Source organism: Saccostrea echinata, unplaced genomic scaffold (genome assembly GCF_033153115.1).
Source record: "Saccostrea echinata isolate AGI-Se365-2 ecotype Australia unplaced genomic scaffold, CSIRO_AGI_Sech_v1 ptg000053l, whole genome shotgun sequence".
In the NCBI taxonomy this organism is placed as follows: Eukaryota; Metazoa; Mollusca; class Bivalvia; order Ostreida; family Ostreidae; genus Saccostrea; species Saccostrea echinata.
The window spans coordinates 2,116,480-2,133,248 of NW_026889802.1; the positions used below are offsets into that span (position 1 = coordinate 2,116,480).

The 16,769-nt window shown below is 32.8% G+C and overlaps 1 protein-coding gene across 1 annotated transcript; it reads right to left on the reverse strand.

The window, feature by feature from the left end:
• Positions 1-966: 966 nt before the first annotated feature.
• On the reverse strand, positions 967-16,553 carry LOC133204438 (cadherin-related tumor suppressor-like). The gene is made up of 7 exons (XM_061340165.1): positions 16,424-16,553; positions 15,309-15,409; positions 9,755-9,931; positions 4,656-4,787; positions 4,230-4,391; positions 1,748-1,965; positions 967-1,120 (listed from the first exon to the last, which is right to left on the reverse strand). Exons 1-7 carry the CDS (start codon positions 16,551-16,553, stop codon positions 967-969), a joined length of 1,074 nt encoding a protein of 357 aa, XP_061196149.1.
• Positions 16,554-16,769: the final 216 nt, after the last annotated feature.

Consider the following 16,769-nt stretch of genomic DNA (forward strand, 5'->3'; position numbering starts at 1 on the left):
GACAAGAACGAGACTGGTAAACTCACACACAGTATAAAATACGCAACCGTATTAAAGAAACAAATAAAAACGAAACAATTACATATATTTAATATTTTTGTTTATTTTTAATTTACAATCTATCCAGGGAAAAATAGTTTACGGTTATTAGTCAAGCATTTAGTCTACTTCCGTTTCCAAAATGGCGACCATCGAAGAAGGAATGTAAACATGTGCTGAAGAAAGATGGCAATAACTATCAAAGAATATATTCTATACGTCAATTTATTTGAAAAAAAATTTCATATTAAATTCATAAGTAAGTAAAATAAATTATTTTTAGTAAAGTCGTTAAGTAAACATGTCAAAAGAAAACGAATGTGCAAGCTGGAAATTTGCTACGATGTATTATCAATACATGTAGCTCTATGCATCTATCTTTGGACTCAGTATGAAGCAATCGGCTATTCTAATTTTCGGCTATTCGGATAAAACAAGGCTGACAACTTGACTATTCGATAAAACGGGAACCACTGTATTCTGTTAGCCAAGTCCCATTAACTTCTGCAGCATTTGATTATCTTCCTTTTGTGTGTGTGTGTGTGTGATTATAATTCTATGATGACTAAAAAATTTAAAAACTCCTTCCACAGACTTTGTCTACGCATCTTTAGAGCATACCTGGTTTTTCTGAGTTGAAAGGGTTCCTGATCACCATTAATGCATAAGTAAGGGGGTGAGTCATTTGGGTCTGCATCAAAAACCTTCATGAAAATAGTGAGAAAATGGATTTGTTTAAAGAAACTGAATAAACAAAAAAAAAAACAAAACATTTTATATCAGATACAATTCTGATGAATAATTTATTTAAGGCAAAATGATAAAATAAAAGCTCATTATCTCAATTTGTGAGATGTCCACAACTTCAAAACTATATTTTTACCTCTATTATTCTGAATTCATGTAACCTCATACACCTTGGATATGTCAAATTAGCTTTGTATCTACCTGAATGGTGACCAGTGGGGTTCCTGGTAGTATGTCCTCTGGTACTGAATGACGGGAAACATTCTCCAAGATGGAAAGGACAGGAGAACAGAGATTTGTCTGTATATTGACTGACACTCTCACTGTTGTAGTCCTGGATGTAAAACACTTCATGTAATCAACCAAACTAGTTTTAATTTATAAAACAGTTTTAATTCATAGGAAATTTACTGAGTAAATCAAGTTTGATTTATGTTAATCAATGTTCATTTTGATGATGGTCCTAAAAATTGTTGCATGGCAATTTTGCTCAACAAAGAACAATGGAATTATAAAGAACTAGATTTTCAATTTAGACTTTTAGGAATTTACATGGGGGAAAAAAAATTTCTAGATATGACTGTTGCATACTTGGAGTTTTTTTTAAACCCCAAGTTACTTTTCACATTTTGCCCTTATTCTCTTTAGATGTAGTCAAAAAATCAGATATTTCAACAGAGATGATCTAAAGAGTAACAAATTATAATTATGAACTTATCAAAGCAGGATAACACCACTTCTGTAATGCAATCAAAAATATCCTGAAATTGAGCTAAATGCAAAGTGTAACAGACAGAAACATGCACAGGATAAACACAACATGCCAATGCCCCATATTCATGGTGGGGCAAAAAAAAAAATATCTGCATATATTGTAGGTAATACATTACTTCAGCTGATCTATGTGCATTATCTATATAACAATGTGACAGCTCTAGCTCCAACAGAACTGGTTACCTACCTTTTAGTGGTCGAGTCTTTGGGATTGTCTGATGCTGTCACATATGACTCTACAGATTTGGGGAGTTTGGATACATCACAACCATACAGAGGATTACTTATAGGATGTAGTTCTCCAGTTTTATTATTAATCTGAAAAAATTTTTCTTTTTGGCCACTTAATTCATAGGTTACATATCCATTTGTAGGCTTTGAGACATCACCATCTTCTGCTTTCACCTGAAAGTAAAAAAAAGTAACTAATCTCTGCTAAGTTGGTCACCTATTCAGTTCAATGAAATATTCCACAGCAGCTGAATTTAAAGACGTACAACACACTGGGGGAGATAACTCTTGCGATTTCAATTAAACGTTTAATTTGACGTCAAATTTGACGTTTATAATAAAGCGTCAAAATGACGACCGAATCGATCCCGACATAATTATAAGAAAATTGGGATTAGGGGCTTGATGTGGTTTCTTTAGAAATACCAAATCGTATCCTTGATTATTTGTGCGTTTGATTTAAAACCCGCCCCTCCTCCATAAAAAAAGGAAGAAAAGAAAGATCATATCTTAAATTTCTTTAATTTTACACGAAACTCGTATCCATGATCAATATTAGCACAACAATATTCTTTATCTTTTCATGATACATTGCTTTCTTTTGTTACAGTTGGCTATGTAACATTCGCATTACCAGATCATGGGCCTATCTTCAAATTAAGAATTAGCCATATAAATACTGTTTTTGTTCTCCTTTTAAGAAAAAAAAGTTTTACAACCCGTTTCCAAAAGTTCACTGATCAAAGAGGAACAACTCTAAAAATGTGGGAGATTTTCCCCCTCTCCTAGTTGGGTTATTTCCTCCTGTTTGTCGAACAGTTATGAAGACACAATGAATTCTGATGAACTCAGGAACTGAAAACTATAATATATACTAAGTAAGTGCCGAAAATGTAACAGAATTGTGTACTGAAATGGCCCGAGTTCACGAATATCTTATATGCGACAAACTGGCCCTATCCGCCCATCTAGATATACCACTGTCAACAAATTCAGTGCGCATTTCCTCGAATCAAAACAAAACGTTTTATGCATGTATCACTGTACATGAATATTTTGACACATGAATAATTAAAACATGGAGAATTTACAGTTTGATAAATTGAAGTTAATGTATATGAATACGAAATTTCCATTTTATCTGTAGAAGCAACAGTAGGATCATACAAGGGGGGGGGGGTACTTTTAGACCCCTCTCTTGTTTGAAATAAATAAGAAACAATATATTCCATTTACCAGCCTGTTTACATAATCGAAGAGTTGTATTTTCAACATTGTGCGTTCATTTTTAATGAAAATAAGATTAAAATTCAATGTAAGTTGAATTCATACGCAGGTATAATATAAAATTAAATGAATGTCAGCCATATGTATGGACTACATATTGGACACGTGGACATAAAATCCTTAGAGAATAAGTTTTACTTGTATTCTAGTAGTTGATGGTTTAACTCTTATTCTAGTTGTCAGAATATAAATCTGCATGAATGAATTAAGTAGATTAAATATATATCTTGAGGGTAACCTATGTTTCATGAAGCTCTAATGACTGCGTCTAAAATAAAGGGGGGGGGGGCTTCGTCAAAAATTGCCTATACATCTGCATTTCAATGAACTGAAAAGTTTTAAGAACTTTGATACATATAATGTAAATAATTTTTTAAAGTAAAAGATATTTTCTAGCTCGGAATTTTTCATGTGTATTTGTAGATCTAATAATGTTTTCGTCCCAAGTCTGAAAGGCGCTTGAGAAACGTGACTTAAGGAGAAAAGGGGGGGGGGTGATTTTTCGCTATAAATTCTAAACGGCTCGTTTAAAAAAATTACAAAAAATTATAAAGATTACTTTTGTAATCAATTACATGAAAAAAGTATTTTTTCCAAAATTAAACAATAAGTTTTTTCGTAAAAAAAATATTAAATTTGAAAAATACGCATTTTTCAAGGCTTAAATGAACCATCGTTTTTCAGTTTAAGTCCTTAAAAAAATATTTTGGCGATGTGTACCTCTACAAAAACACTTTATTTGTGTGGTTAATGGCGAAATGAATGAGTCGATGAAATCTTGACAGCCAGACTTGCGGAACTTTTTTGAAAATCAAGGATTTTATAGCTAGCCGATTGAAAATTTATTCTCCGTGTGAACAACCAAAGGAGGGTAACTTTTGGAACTTCCTGTCCAAATACGACTCGAACGATTTTGTCCAAAATGTGCATACAAATTGTATATATAGTCATGTATACAATATACAAAAATAGCTAAAATTAAACGACAGGAATTTTTCGGTGGTGGGTGTGTTGTACGTCCTTAAATAAATACTTGTTCCTTATAAGATATTCATTTAATCCTGATATAATTGGATTAGAAATCGCCTCCATGTTTCAGAACTATTCTCATTAAAAATGTTATTCCAAACTTTGAATCTGAAATTCCCCACCTGTCCAATGATTGTATTTTTAGATGGGTTCCTTGTAACATTAAAACTGTAGCTTTTGTTGTGGAACTCTGGGTTGTTGTCATTGACATCAGTCAGGCTTATTGTCAAAGAAGATCTGTTACTGCTTTTATTCTCTGCTGTTTGGCTTTCTTTTGCATAAACCTAGATTAAAACAATCAATTTTAAGTGTACAAGAGGAGGCCTAACTGCTCCTTTGTTATCAAAGCAACCCACTAAGAATTATTACAGAAATTTCCCCAAAACAAAGACAGTCATAAAAACAAAAACATCTTGCACTACAGCCTAACCCCAATAATAAACCCTATAAGAGCTGCCAACTTCATAAACTGAAAATGATGAAAAGAAAAGGGTTTATAAGATCATTATTCAATCTTTTCTTTGTCCAGAGGGACAGGGCCTACTTACTGTACAGGTAAATTGCTGATTTTCCTCCATATCCAGCTGTGTACTGTCTTTTACAATAATACTTCCAGTTTGGTTAATTTCAAAAGATTTGTTGCAATTCTCCAATATATAAACAAACTCAGCATTTGGTCCCTATGGGTTAGAATGGAATATATATAAGGTTCAATAGTGACCATGATTTTTTTTTTATTTTAAAGCTCAAAATTTGAAAACACAGATTAACAAGATGTGTTTGTGAAACACTGATGCCCCCGTATGGCAGCTTATGGCGAAGGTTAAAGTTTCTCAAATGCAATTCAAAATCCAGGCCAAAAGATAAAAAATGTTAAATATGAAAGCCCTTGGTGCAACTGTTCAAGAGTTATGGCGAAGGTTAAAGTTATTTAAAAGTAAGTAAAACATCAAGGTCAAGGTCAAAGTTGTTGGTATCCAAAGGAAGGTCTTGTCAAAAGGATTACATATGTAAAGTATGAAAGCCCTAGCACCAACTATTCAAAAGTTATGGCCAAGATTAAAGTTTTTCGAAAGTAGGTCAAACTCCTATGTCAATGTCAAAGGGTCAAAGTGGTTGATATCCAAAGGGAGGTCTTGTCACAAGGACTAAGTATGTGAAGTATGAAAGCCCTAGCACCAACCATTCAAAAATTATGGTCAAGGTTAAAGTTTTTTAAAAGTAGGTCAAACTCCAAGGTCAAGGTCAAAAGGTCAAAGTTGTTGGTATCCAAAGGAAGGCCTTGTCACAAATAATACACATTTGAAGTTTGAAACCCCAAGCTCCAACTGTTCAGAAGTTATGGCCAAGGTTAAAGTCTCATAAAATTTTGCAAAAGTGGGTCAAACTCCAAGGTCAAGGTCAAAAGGTCAAATATGATGGTACCCAAAGAAAGGTCTTGCCACAAGGAATACACATGTGAAATATGAAAGTCATAGCTCCAACCAATCAAAAGTTATGGGCAAGGTTAAAGTTGACAACAGACAGACAGACAAACAGACAAACAGATAAACAGACAAACAGACAGACAGACAGGACAAAAACAATATATCCCCAGGATCTTTCGATCCGGGGGCATAAAAAAAACTCGAGATTTTATTTTTAATGGCATAAACTGAAAGGAAAACCAGAGGTCTCTGTCGAGACTGTAGCTCTACTGGTTTGTATTATAACAAAGGAAGAGAAAAGGTAGCAGCTGGACTTGAGATTTTGCAACAGCAATAAATAGAACAATGATCCTTGATTTAGTCACTTTTCATGGAAAGATTGCAATCAGACAAAACTGTAGAAGGAGTAGACTTTTAAAAGACTTTTACAGAAATTTCTATTTTTAGTTACCATGGCAACACCATTCATCAAAATCAAAAATCAATAAAAAGAATTATGTTCCTTAGTGTAGTCTACTTCTATGTCAAGTTATATTGAAATTAGACCAACATTGTTGGAGGAGTAGCATTTTGAAAGTATTTCAAAGAAATTTCTGTTTTTTGTAACCATGGCAACACCTTTCATCAAAATCAAAAACCAATATAAAGAGAATTATGTATCTTAGTGTAATCTATTTGTGTGCCAAGTTACAATGAAATTAGACCAAAACTGTTGAAGGAGTAGCATTTTGAAAGTATTTCAAAGAAATTTATATTTTAAGTAAACACGGCAACACCGTTCATGGAAAACAAAAACCAATAAAAAGAATTATGTATCTTAAAGTAGTTAACTTGTGTGCCAAGTAATATTGATATCAAACCAAAACTGTAGGAGGAGTAGCATTTTGAAAGTATTTCAAAGAAATTTCAGTCTATTTTTAGTTACCACGACAACACGATTCATTGAAATCAAAAACTGATAAACAGAAGTATGTATCTTAGTATAGTCTACTTGAGTGCCAAGTTATATTGAAATCAGACCAAAACTGTAGGAGGAGTAGCATTTTGAAAAATTGTTTTCAGACAGACAGATGGACAGCTAGACAGACTGATGACGGACACTTTTACTATCACACAAGCTCTTCTGGTCTCTGACCAGTAAAGATAAAAATAGGAATTAAAAAAAAAACTTTTAACATTTCTTAAACTTTTTTAAATAAAAAGATGTCATAGCCAATCATTGCATATGATGACTATTAAACAAAGAGTTCCCAAACATTTGATGTACTGTAGATATACAGTAAAAACTCCCTAATCTGACACCTATGCAATCCATTTCACTGTGAAATCCAACCTTGTTTTACTGGTTTTCTATCTTCTTTGCACTACATATTCTGACACCCTGTCTATTCTAATACAAAATTTGTCTCCCACTATCTGTGTATGAAGTTTGATGATTATCAATAAAAATATTGCTCAACCATTTAAGAAATAAATAACAAGTTTAGAAACTTCACTGGGAAATGAAGTGGGTCAGTCACGTGATCAAATTCTGTGAAGGCCGAAGGCCTTCTCAGAAGATCTGATCACGTACCGACCCACTTCATTTCCCAGTGAAGTTTTTAAACTTGTTATTTATTACTTATATATACATTTGAGATGGACAATCGAATATAAATATAGCACTAACTGTTCGTCATAGATTTTGACAAATTACGCAAGGTGTAAATTGGCTTGAAAAGCAGTTATGCTTCAAATTCATCTGGCAAACGATTCTGTTTTGAAGGGAATATTCTGTGACAGGCTACTTGTGATCAATTACAGTGAGCATATTGGTGTCTGGGAATTTTTGTATTCCTGCATGAGAACCCATATTCAATGTTAAAAACACAAGAAACACATCCGATGTTTGATAATAAAAAGTTGGAGGAATATCGGTTGGAAAGGGATGGATGGAGACACTTGTACAGACCAGTTCACTTGAAATCAAGTATAAAATTTGATCAGAAACATGCAATCTACGAATTTAGTAAGGCATATTTATTATGATGTTGACACGGAGACACTGGCAATAGCTTACATTGTTAAGAAAACGATCTCGATAATGGACCTGTGCCTACTGAACTTCCGAAGTGTTTGTCAGCTGTTTGTGGTGTGATTGCATTACATTGATATTTTCAAATTTATTGTGAGTAAAGTTTAATGAAAAAAAATTATAGCATTCAGAGGTCTACAAGAAAAATGAGGGTAAACATTGAGACTATATGGAGCTCAGAATGAAACTTACAACATGTAGTTTTCTATTCTCTTTGTAAAATTGATCAAGAACTGTACTCGTTTACAATGGAAATAAAAATGATTATTATTTTACTTGTGTATTTTGTACATTTTTATACATGAAAAGCATGCTATATTGCTAAGTAGAGTAAGCATTTTTATGTAGATATTACTGCGCTATGTAATTAGGTCACATAATGACCTATGACCTTCGATAAACTTCATACAGGTATGAAGAAATTTGCTCTCTGTATGCTTATATAATAGAGAGATACCACAAATGTATATATTAATCATTAATCTATACCTTCATAAAAACAGGTTCAGCCCCTCTACTTCATAATAAAGGGGGAGAGGGGATTTAAAAAAAGTATATAAACATAATAATTGTACTGATCATGAGTAAAAAAAACCCCAGAAGTACTGTAAATCACTCTTTCTTCGCGAGAACTTTATTTTCGAGTAATTACACAAGACAGTGAGCTTGCCAAAATTTCATTCTCACGTATATTAGTATTCCTTATGATTATATAGAGCAATAATCACAATTCGAGAAAATTTTGTCTTGTTAATAAAGATTAAATGACTATCTCACAAAAATAAGGTGTCACAAAATTAAAGTGATCAACAGTATTTGTACCATTAATTTTCAAACATTTTTTGAACTTTATGCACTATTTTACTATATTTATATAATAGTGTTTTACTTTGCATGCACTATGCCTAAATAGTAGTCAGGGTTTGACACATGGTGCACGAGCTGGAGGCCAGTCCACTATGTGTCAAACCCTGACTACTATTTAGGCATAGTGCATGCAAAGTAAAACACTATTGTTATTATTATGCTGACTGTTGCATAAAAACGACAATATTTTCTGCATTTCCAATGTTTCATCATCTCTTAAATTCATGTTAGTACACCCCTATTATGACATCACGTTGTGCTACATGTACATCATAATCTTTTTTCTTTAATTTTGAATGTTTTATGCATTAGGTATAATGTACAGATAGTTTCAGAGAATTTTAGTTGCATGAAGGGAAAAAAATTGCAAGAAACTATTTTAGAAAAATTATTTTGTTTATTTATTTTCTTTAGGTGTAAAATATTTGAAACTAATTTTATATATATTATAATACAGTGGTTTAGATAACAGCGTCTGTGGTGTAATCGGTAGCGCATCAAACTGACAATCTCGGGGTTGTGAGTTCAATCCCCGGCGTGGGCGCTGTCGGATTTTCTTCAGAAAAAGAAGCTGTGCACTATTTCGGCATAGTATGCTTATGCTATATAAATCCTTAGAACACTATGCAAAAATAGTTGGGTATTGATTATATAGAGACAAGCTGACAGGAAGCATAATAATGACAAATAATACAGATCATAAGAACCAAGTGAAGTCCCAAATTTGAAATGAGTTAATTTATGTTAGCTAATTACAGGGGTAGAAAAGAAGATTTTTTGAGGAATTTATGCATTATTTTTACTATATGATCAATACATTCCTCCCTTAACTCCTGAAACCTGGACTCATGGCCAGGGGTTAAAATCACAATTAGTAAAAAAAAAAAAAGTAAAAAAAAATAATAATTTAAAGATACAAGATTTTTTGTCGTTTTAGCCCCATACCTTATGTCCCAGGGAGGCATGGACCATGAAATTCATAATTTTTGTTCTCCTTTACTCATAGATGCCCTATGCAAAACTTGGTTGAAATTGGTTCAGTGGTTTCAGAGAAGAAGCTGAAAATGCTCAGATGTTAACATATGACAAAAAACAGATAGCAACAGTTTAACTGAGTGACTCAGGTGCCCAGGAGTTATAATCAAGATCATCATTTCTTTGACTCCATTAAAATGAAAATTGCATTCGCACTTAAAAAAAAATGAAAGCAATCAATGCTTTCTGCATTAGAACTCACTGATTACTGAACTTTATGAAGTACAGGAGACACTTAAATTACCTCGTCAGCATCTGTGGCTTTTACCCATGTGACAACCTGCCCATTCTTCATGTTTTCTGGAATGGAGGCAGTATAGCTCGTCTGAGACATGACTGGGGGATTATCATTGACATCAGTAACGTTGATCTGTACAGTAGTAACATCACGACGAAATTCAGGCTTATCCACCTGGTATGCCTAGAAATTAAATGAAAGGCCTATTGAATGAACGTTCAAATTACATTTAATTGTTTGCATATCTTAAATACACATTACTTCATTATAGGATTAAACGTTTATTTTTTCAGAATTTATCGATGTGTAAACTCATGCATTTGTACTCACAAACTGAATAAAAGTGCAAAGCACTTTTATGTAAAGTTTGTGAGTACAAAGGCATGAGTTTACACATTGATAAATTCTGAAAAAAAAACGTTTATTTCTTATGATTCCAATTACGCAGTTTTAAAATTATTTCTCTTTGAAGCCTCCATACAATCTGTTATTTCTATACAGCGTAGGAATACTTTATGCTGCGATGTGGAAATGAATTGCAATGGAAATGAACGTCGATAAAGTTCAACTTTAATTGTCAAAACATTTAATAAAATAAGCTTATAAAAACTCTTCGAATATTGAAGTCAACAAATATTGTAAATACAAGTAGACTTCAAAAGAATTCGTCCTTGACCATGTTGACAATATACAGATAGACACTCTAAAATGAAAGTAGCAGACCGACGACAACCTTGATTTGCTCTGGTTTGTTCAAGGACAGGACAGAATATAGGATGTAGAAAAATGAATTTGATGCTAATAAGGCAAGAGTCTAGGGTATGTTTCTCTTTCCTATTACAGCGCTACTGATAACTGAGCTGATTTGTTTTTACTTCCATTAGGCCTATTAGGAACGTCGAGCATATGACTTCAGAGATTTAAAATTCACCCTCGTGATCTGACAGTGACATAAACATAATATTCCCGTCTGTCAGTCCTGTATGTCGTCAGTTTTGTTTTTTATTTAATTTCAAGTTTCTGTAATTGTTTAGCTAAAACACAGAATAGAAGTAACGATTTGTTTCATTTTTTTTTTTTTACAATAAAAGATAGGTCAAGAAAGTAGTTCTGATTGAGAATTTATGGATGTGTAAACTTTTTCTTGAATTTGTTCTCGTCCAATCAAAACACAGGAAATCAATGAATAAAAGTAAGATTGGAATTATATGTTCTTAAATAATTCACTATAAAATTTAGCTGTTGATATATATACATGTTCCACTAGTGATGAACTGGATGCCAACTTAAAACTTAGTGTTGAGTGTGTTGCAAAATATTTACATGCTTTATGCTGATGATAAAACAGTAATAAACCCTTCAGTTCTGAGTGTATAATTTTACAATCATTTACACACTATTTAAAGTCACATGTATTCTTACTCATTCCCTAGTATAGAAGTATTAAGAAATAACTGTCAAGATCTTTTTTTTTTTGGGGGGGGGGGGGGGGGGAGGGGGGCAATATATGCATAGGAAACATTTATGGCTTATATTTTTACGCAAATTACCATATGCTCCATTGTATAGAATTTACTCTCAAAACCATAAGAATTTGCTAATTATTTCTTATATAAACTTAGATAAATCATGATTTGTCTAAACAAACACAATACTGTACACCAACTTTTATCTGCCTGTAAGAAATATCCATCAGTTTTGTGACTTTGTTTTACTCACAAATATTTCCTGCCACAAACTATTTATTTCATTGTGTATTTTTGTAGAATATTTCCTCAGTCATAAAAATTAGTCTGACAAATTAGTCTGAAAATTAAACTGACAAATCACATACAAAAGTTGATGTGAATAATAGTTTATAGTTACAGTCATTGGACATAAATATTTGTCACTGATGTCAAAATGGAACCAATTTTTTTTTTACATTAGCTACTCATCAAAAATTGTCTTCCTGAATTAAATACCTACTGTCACACCTTAATATTTTGAAAGATGACCATTCTTATTTCTTCTCATAGCCTTGGTGGAATTGTTAAATAAAGCCGTTGACAAATTGAAACGGTATTTTTGAAGATTTCTTTTTAATTATAACCAAATAATTTCTATAATATTTATGTCTAGAAACTGAATTGCTAGCGCTTCATGAAAAATATGCCTACGTGCAAGTCTGTGTGATTTACACACCAATAATTCACACTAAAATGAAAAACATTCCTTATATTTACATTTTACATGTTCAAAAGCACCAAAAATATACTCAATGTTTGAATTTCTCGCTGTCCTATATCGTCATATTTTTATTAACATCTCTGTAGTTCATTGTGACGTCACTTTAGCGCGAGTTTCTCCGTGCATATTTCTACGCGTGAGTATACACAAAAATGACATTCAAACCAATTTCACAGTTGGCTTAGTAGAAAAACATAGCAAATGTAAATATTTCAGTTTACATAGATAAAAGTTCCTAAAACTTTGTAACATATACATGTACAACCCCAGATCATACAGATAGTTAGGTCCTCAATTGCACATACATGAGATGGAGGTTTCAACTTTGTCATCGTCTGATACCCATGGGTGATCTCGTCTTTTACTCATCACCTGTGCCAGTGGGCAAACTCACAGGAAAATCATTGTAAGTAATTAATATTCGTGGGTCATTTGATTGGCTGCTCCACAGAGTCACAATGGCAAATCAGCAAATTAAAGTTTATGTCACGTATGAATGTTCGGCAATGACAAAAACTTTTCTGTAGTTAACACATGGATTGCAAATAAATCCACTCTCTGGTGAATTTCGCAGTTTGAGGAAGGTACTCCCATATAATTTCTTGCTGGTATTTGATGTAAGTGACCTGTACGATTTGTTTTCAATTGTTTTAAAACAAAATTTGCACCTTTTGATATTAATTGTAAATAGCAAACTAATAAACATATTTTCCAAATTGAAGAGTTCCAATTTTCTGATTGGTTATCTATAATCAACAAATTAGCATATTTTACGATATTTTGGCGAATTTGCCCATGAGTGATGAGTAAAAGACGAGATCACCTGTGGGTATCCGATGATGCAACTTTGTTGGCCTTTAGCAAAATGTACAATTGTTCATTATTTCCATTAATCAGCTGGCATACAATAAATACCTAGTTTTTTTTAGTGGGGCTCATTGCTTTGAGACAATACAAACACTAAATTAAACAAATTTAAGTTCTTACCAAGAAATTCTCTGCTTAATTATTTGTTTAAAATATGCGAAAGTTTTTTATCAGGTCTCCCTGATTCTATAAATAAAGGTTGTGTTACCAAGCTAAAACTAATGTGGGGAGCATGTGACCCGATGTACACCTTTATGCAAAACTCCCCGCTGGGGGGAGTCTGTGCATAAATGTTTAACCTTGCTGCATTAATGTTTATTCAATTCAATTTTCAAAAAAAAATTTTATGCCCTGCCATGAACATGGCCGGGGCATATAGTGTTTGTCATGTCCGACTTCCGTCCTTCCGTCTGTCCTTCCGTCGCGAATTGCATTCAGCTTAGTTCAAAGCTCAATTTCAAAGAAACTATTCAAGATGTTTTTATCAAACTTCCTATGCTGATACATATTGATGAGAGCTATTCAACTGCACAACATTTTTTTGACTTTGACCTTTCCTTTGACCTTGACCTAACTTTTCTTAAGTAAATGTTTAGCTCAGTTTTAAATAAACCATACAAGATAGTGTAATCAAACTTCATATACTGGTACATACTGAAGTTAACTTTTTAACTTCATCAACATTTTTTGACCATGACCTTTCCTTTGACCTCACTTTTCTTAAATTAGTGTTTAGCTCAGTTTTAAAGAAATCATTCAAGATAGTGTAATCAAACTTCATATGCTGATAAATACTTATGTTGGCTTTTTAACTTCATCAACATTTCGTCGCCCGCGTGGCACAGTGGTTAGAGCATCTGCTCTAGAGTCGCGAAGTAAGGAGTTGATCCTTATGTCGCGGGTTTGAATCCCACTGTGGGATGTGGAGACTGGCCCTTCGTATGATACCGTATAAACCGAGGTCCCATGTCACAGTAGGTGCTGGCACGACAAAGATCCCTCACCGCTCAATGGCCGTAAGTGCTGAGTATAGGACAATATTTGCAACTCTCCACCGGCAAGTGGTGGCGTCTCCATATGAGTGAAAAATTCTCAAGAGGGACGTTAAACAACATACAAACAAACAAATCATCAACATTTCTGACCTTGACCTTTCCTTTGACTTTGACCTCATTTTTCTTAAATTAGTGTTTAGCTCAGTTTTAAAAAAATTGTTCAAGATAGTGTAATCAAACTTCATATGCTGACACATACTGATGTTAACTTTTTAACTTCATCAACATTTCTGACCTTGACCTTTCCTTTGACCTCACTTTTCCTAAATTAGTGTTTAGCTCAGTTTTAAAGAAACCATTCAAGATATTTTTATCAAACTTCATATGCTGATATATATTAGTGAGAGCTATTCAACTGCATTAAAAACTTTTGACCTTGAACTTTCCTGTGACCTTTACTTCACTTTTCTTCAATTTGCATTTTTGCTTAGTTTTAAAGAAACCATTTAAGATGTTTTATGTAGGCTAATGCACTTATCATAATTTGGTGAGAATTTATCATCTACATCCAATTCTTTAGATTTCAATTTCAATTTTAAAGAAACTTTTCAAGATATTCTCATCAAATTTCATAAACTAATACAAATTTTCATGTTGCATTACTAATATACCCTCGGCGGGGCACTCACGTCCTATGGACATATTTTTAGTTATTCATACTATATGCCATTAATATATATTTTTTGTGTTACACATTCTTCCAGTGTTATTCATCTGTTATTAAAATATATGTTTCATGTAAAATGGTCTTTGTTCACTTCTCTGTAAATGAGCCCAGCTTTCTGTACTTCTGAGTACTTTGATTTCTATTGATGATGCAAGTCCAATTCTTTCATTCCTTACTCCATGGTATGCATGTTCTTCTGTGGCATCACTTATGGACAACCATCTCTTGTTACCGTCCATTATATGTCATATCAATTTTTTTTTACAGTTTAAGAAAATAAAAAATAATTCTTTTCTTAATTATTTAGCATTGATAAATTTATCTAAAGATTCCCTGCTGCTATTTTCACTATGCAGTTTGGAAAGTTGGTATTTGTTTACTCATGGTTTTCTTCCAGATTGATCCCTGTTTTCTACATGTCGAGATCTTCAGTTTTTTTTTCATAATAATGTATACAGTTGTCCTTGATATTCCAAACAATCTACTAATTTTTGAAATATTCATTTCGGTTATATAAAGTTCCCCAGAAATTTGTGACATTTATTCTGGCCAAATTTCCGAACCTGATATGTTCTCTTTCAATGGCACGATCAAAAATAGCTGTGACAACCTTTACGACCATTTGAGTATTTTGAGATCAGTGAGGAATACTTATGTCCAATGACTGTAACTTTCAACTTAAAAGACATAAATATTTGTGACCACTAAGCATATATGGATTCACAAAAAATAGGTATCTTACCCTGACAACTAATGTGATGACACTCAGATTTTCCCTGTCCAGACTGTGACCATCTCTCAGAGAAATGTTTCCATTACTTGCATTAATTTGGAAAAAACTGTCTGTAAAAGTAAACATGAACTTTTATTTACTCTCTATCTCATAATTACATGTTTATCAAAACCATTTTTTGTATATCTTCATTGGTACACATTTTGGTACATTCCATTCAGCCATTGGTTTGTCGATTCAAAAAAATTTTAGTCAAAATACAAACACAAGACAGTATTGATTTCATGAAGGCAGATTGTAAACCAATTCATGTGCATCGATCTGCCTTTCATTGTTAACACAATAGATGAGAATGTAAAACATGTATTCACTATTATTTCTCTATAAAATATGTACCCTGACAGTGCCTGGACATATGATTTAACCATCAACAGAATTTTAGATATTTGAGAATATAAAATTAACAAAATCTTTTAAAAATTTTGACCTAATACTGTTAACTCCTAGTTTCCATAGCAGTTATATCGAATACACAAGAGGCACACATGTAATTGATCTTGGCTTATCACCCTTGGGGGAAAGAGAAATAATACCTTGTTTCTGAGTTAAAGATAATTCACCAGACAAAATTCCAAAATTAAGAGATCGGATCAGAAAAATTCTTAATCTTTCCAGAAAAATTTGACTAAATCCATCACCTCCGGGACTTTTATTATTTTTTATACAATGCTGCACACTGAAGTGGTGAGATTTTTCGCTTGAATGGAACATTTGGGTCTTTCTTATCGAACATCAATCCTTACATAATAACACGCCTATTTCTTTAAATAGAGAAAGTAATATTCGTCACAATGTTTTAAGACGCCCCATGCTCTGAGACTAGCAACATGAGTTTTGCTAAAATGGGGATATTATGAAGTTGGGAGAAGTTGGGAGTCTCTGTAAAACTCATGTTTTGCAATGAATATGTACATATAATTACATGTACCCAGTATGTATAAATGATGTCTATTAAGTTATCAGAACACCTGTATCGATCAAACATGTTTATCTGATGTTTATGTACACTGCCATTTTGATAGGCTATTGTATTTATAGAATATTTATATACATTTATAGAATACCTGTTTCACAGATATTTGAATAAAACATGCGAGACAATCGAGGGCTTTCTTTCAGTGCAAACTGGTGTTTACTCTCCCTTTGCCCCCACAATACACTGTTTTCTCCTTTGTGAAGAAATTGGTGTGGCATTATGTAACAACCACTGTCCAAAAGAATGCTCAATAAGTTTCAGTCAAATGGAAAATTATACTTCAATGCACTTCATTATATTCATATTAAAAGGCTTCCTCTTTTGATTTAAGTCAATTTCTGGTTAACACTGGTCTTTGGCAACAGTTTAGGTAGATACCTCAGTATTTTCTATATACTCAATACAAACTTGGTGATTTTCATATTTATCATATA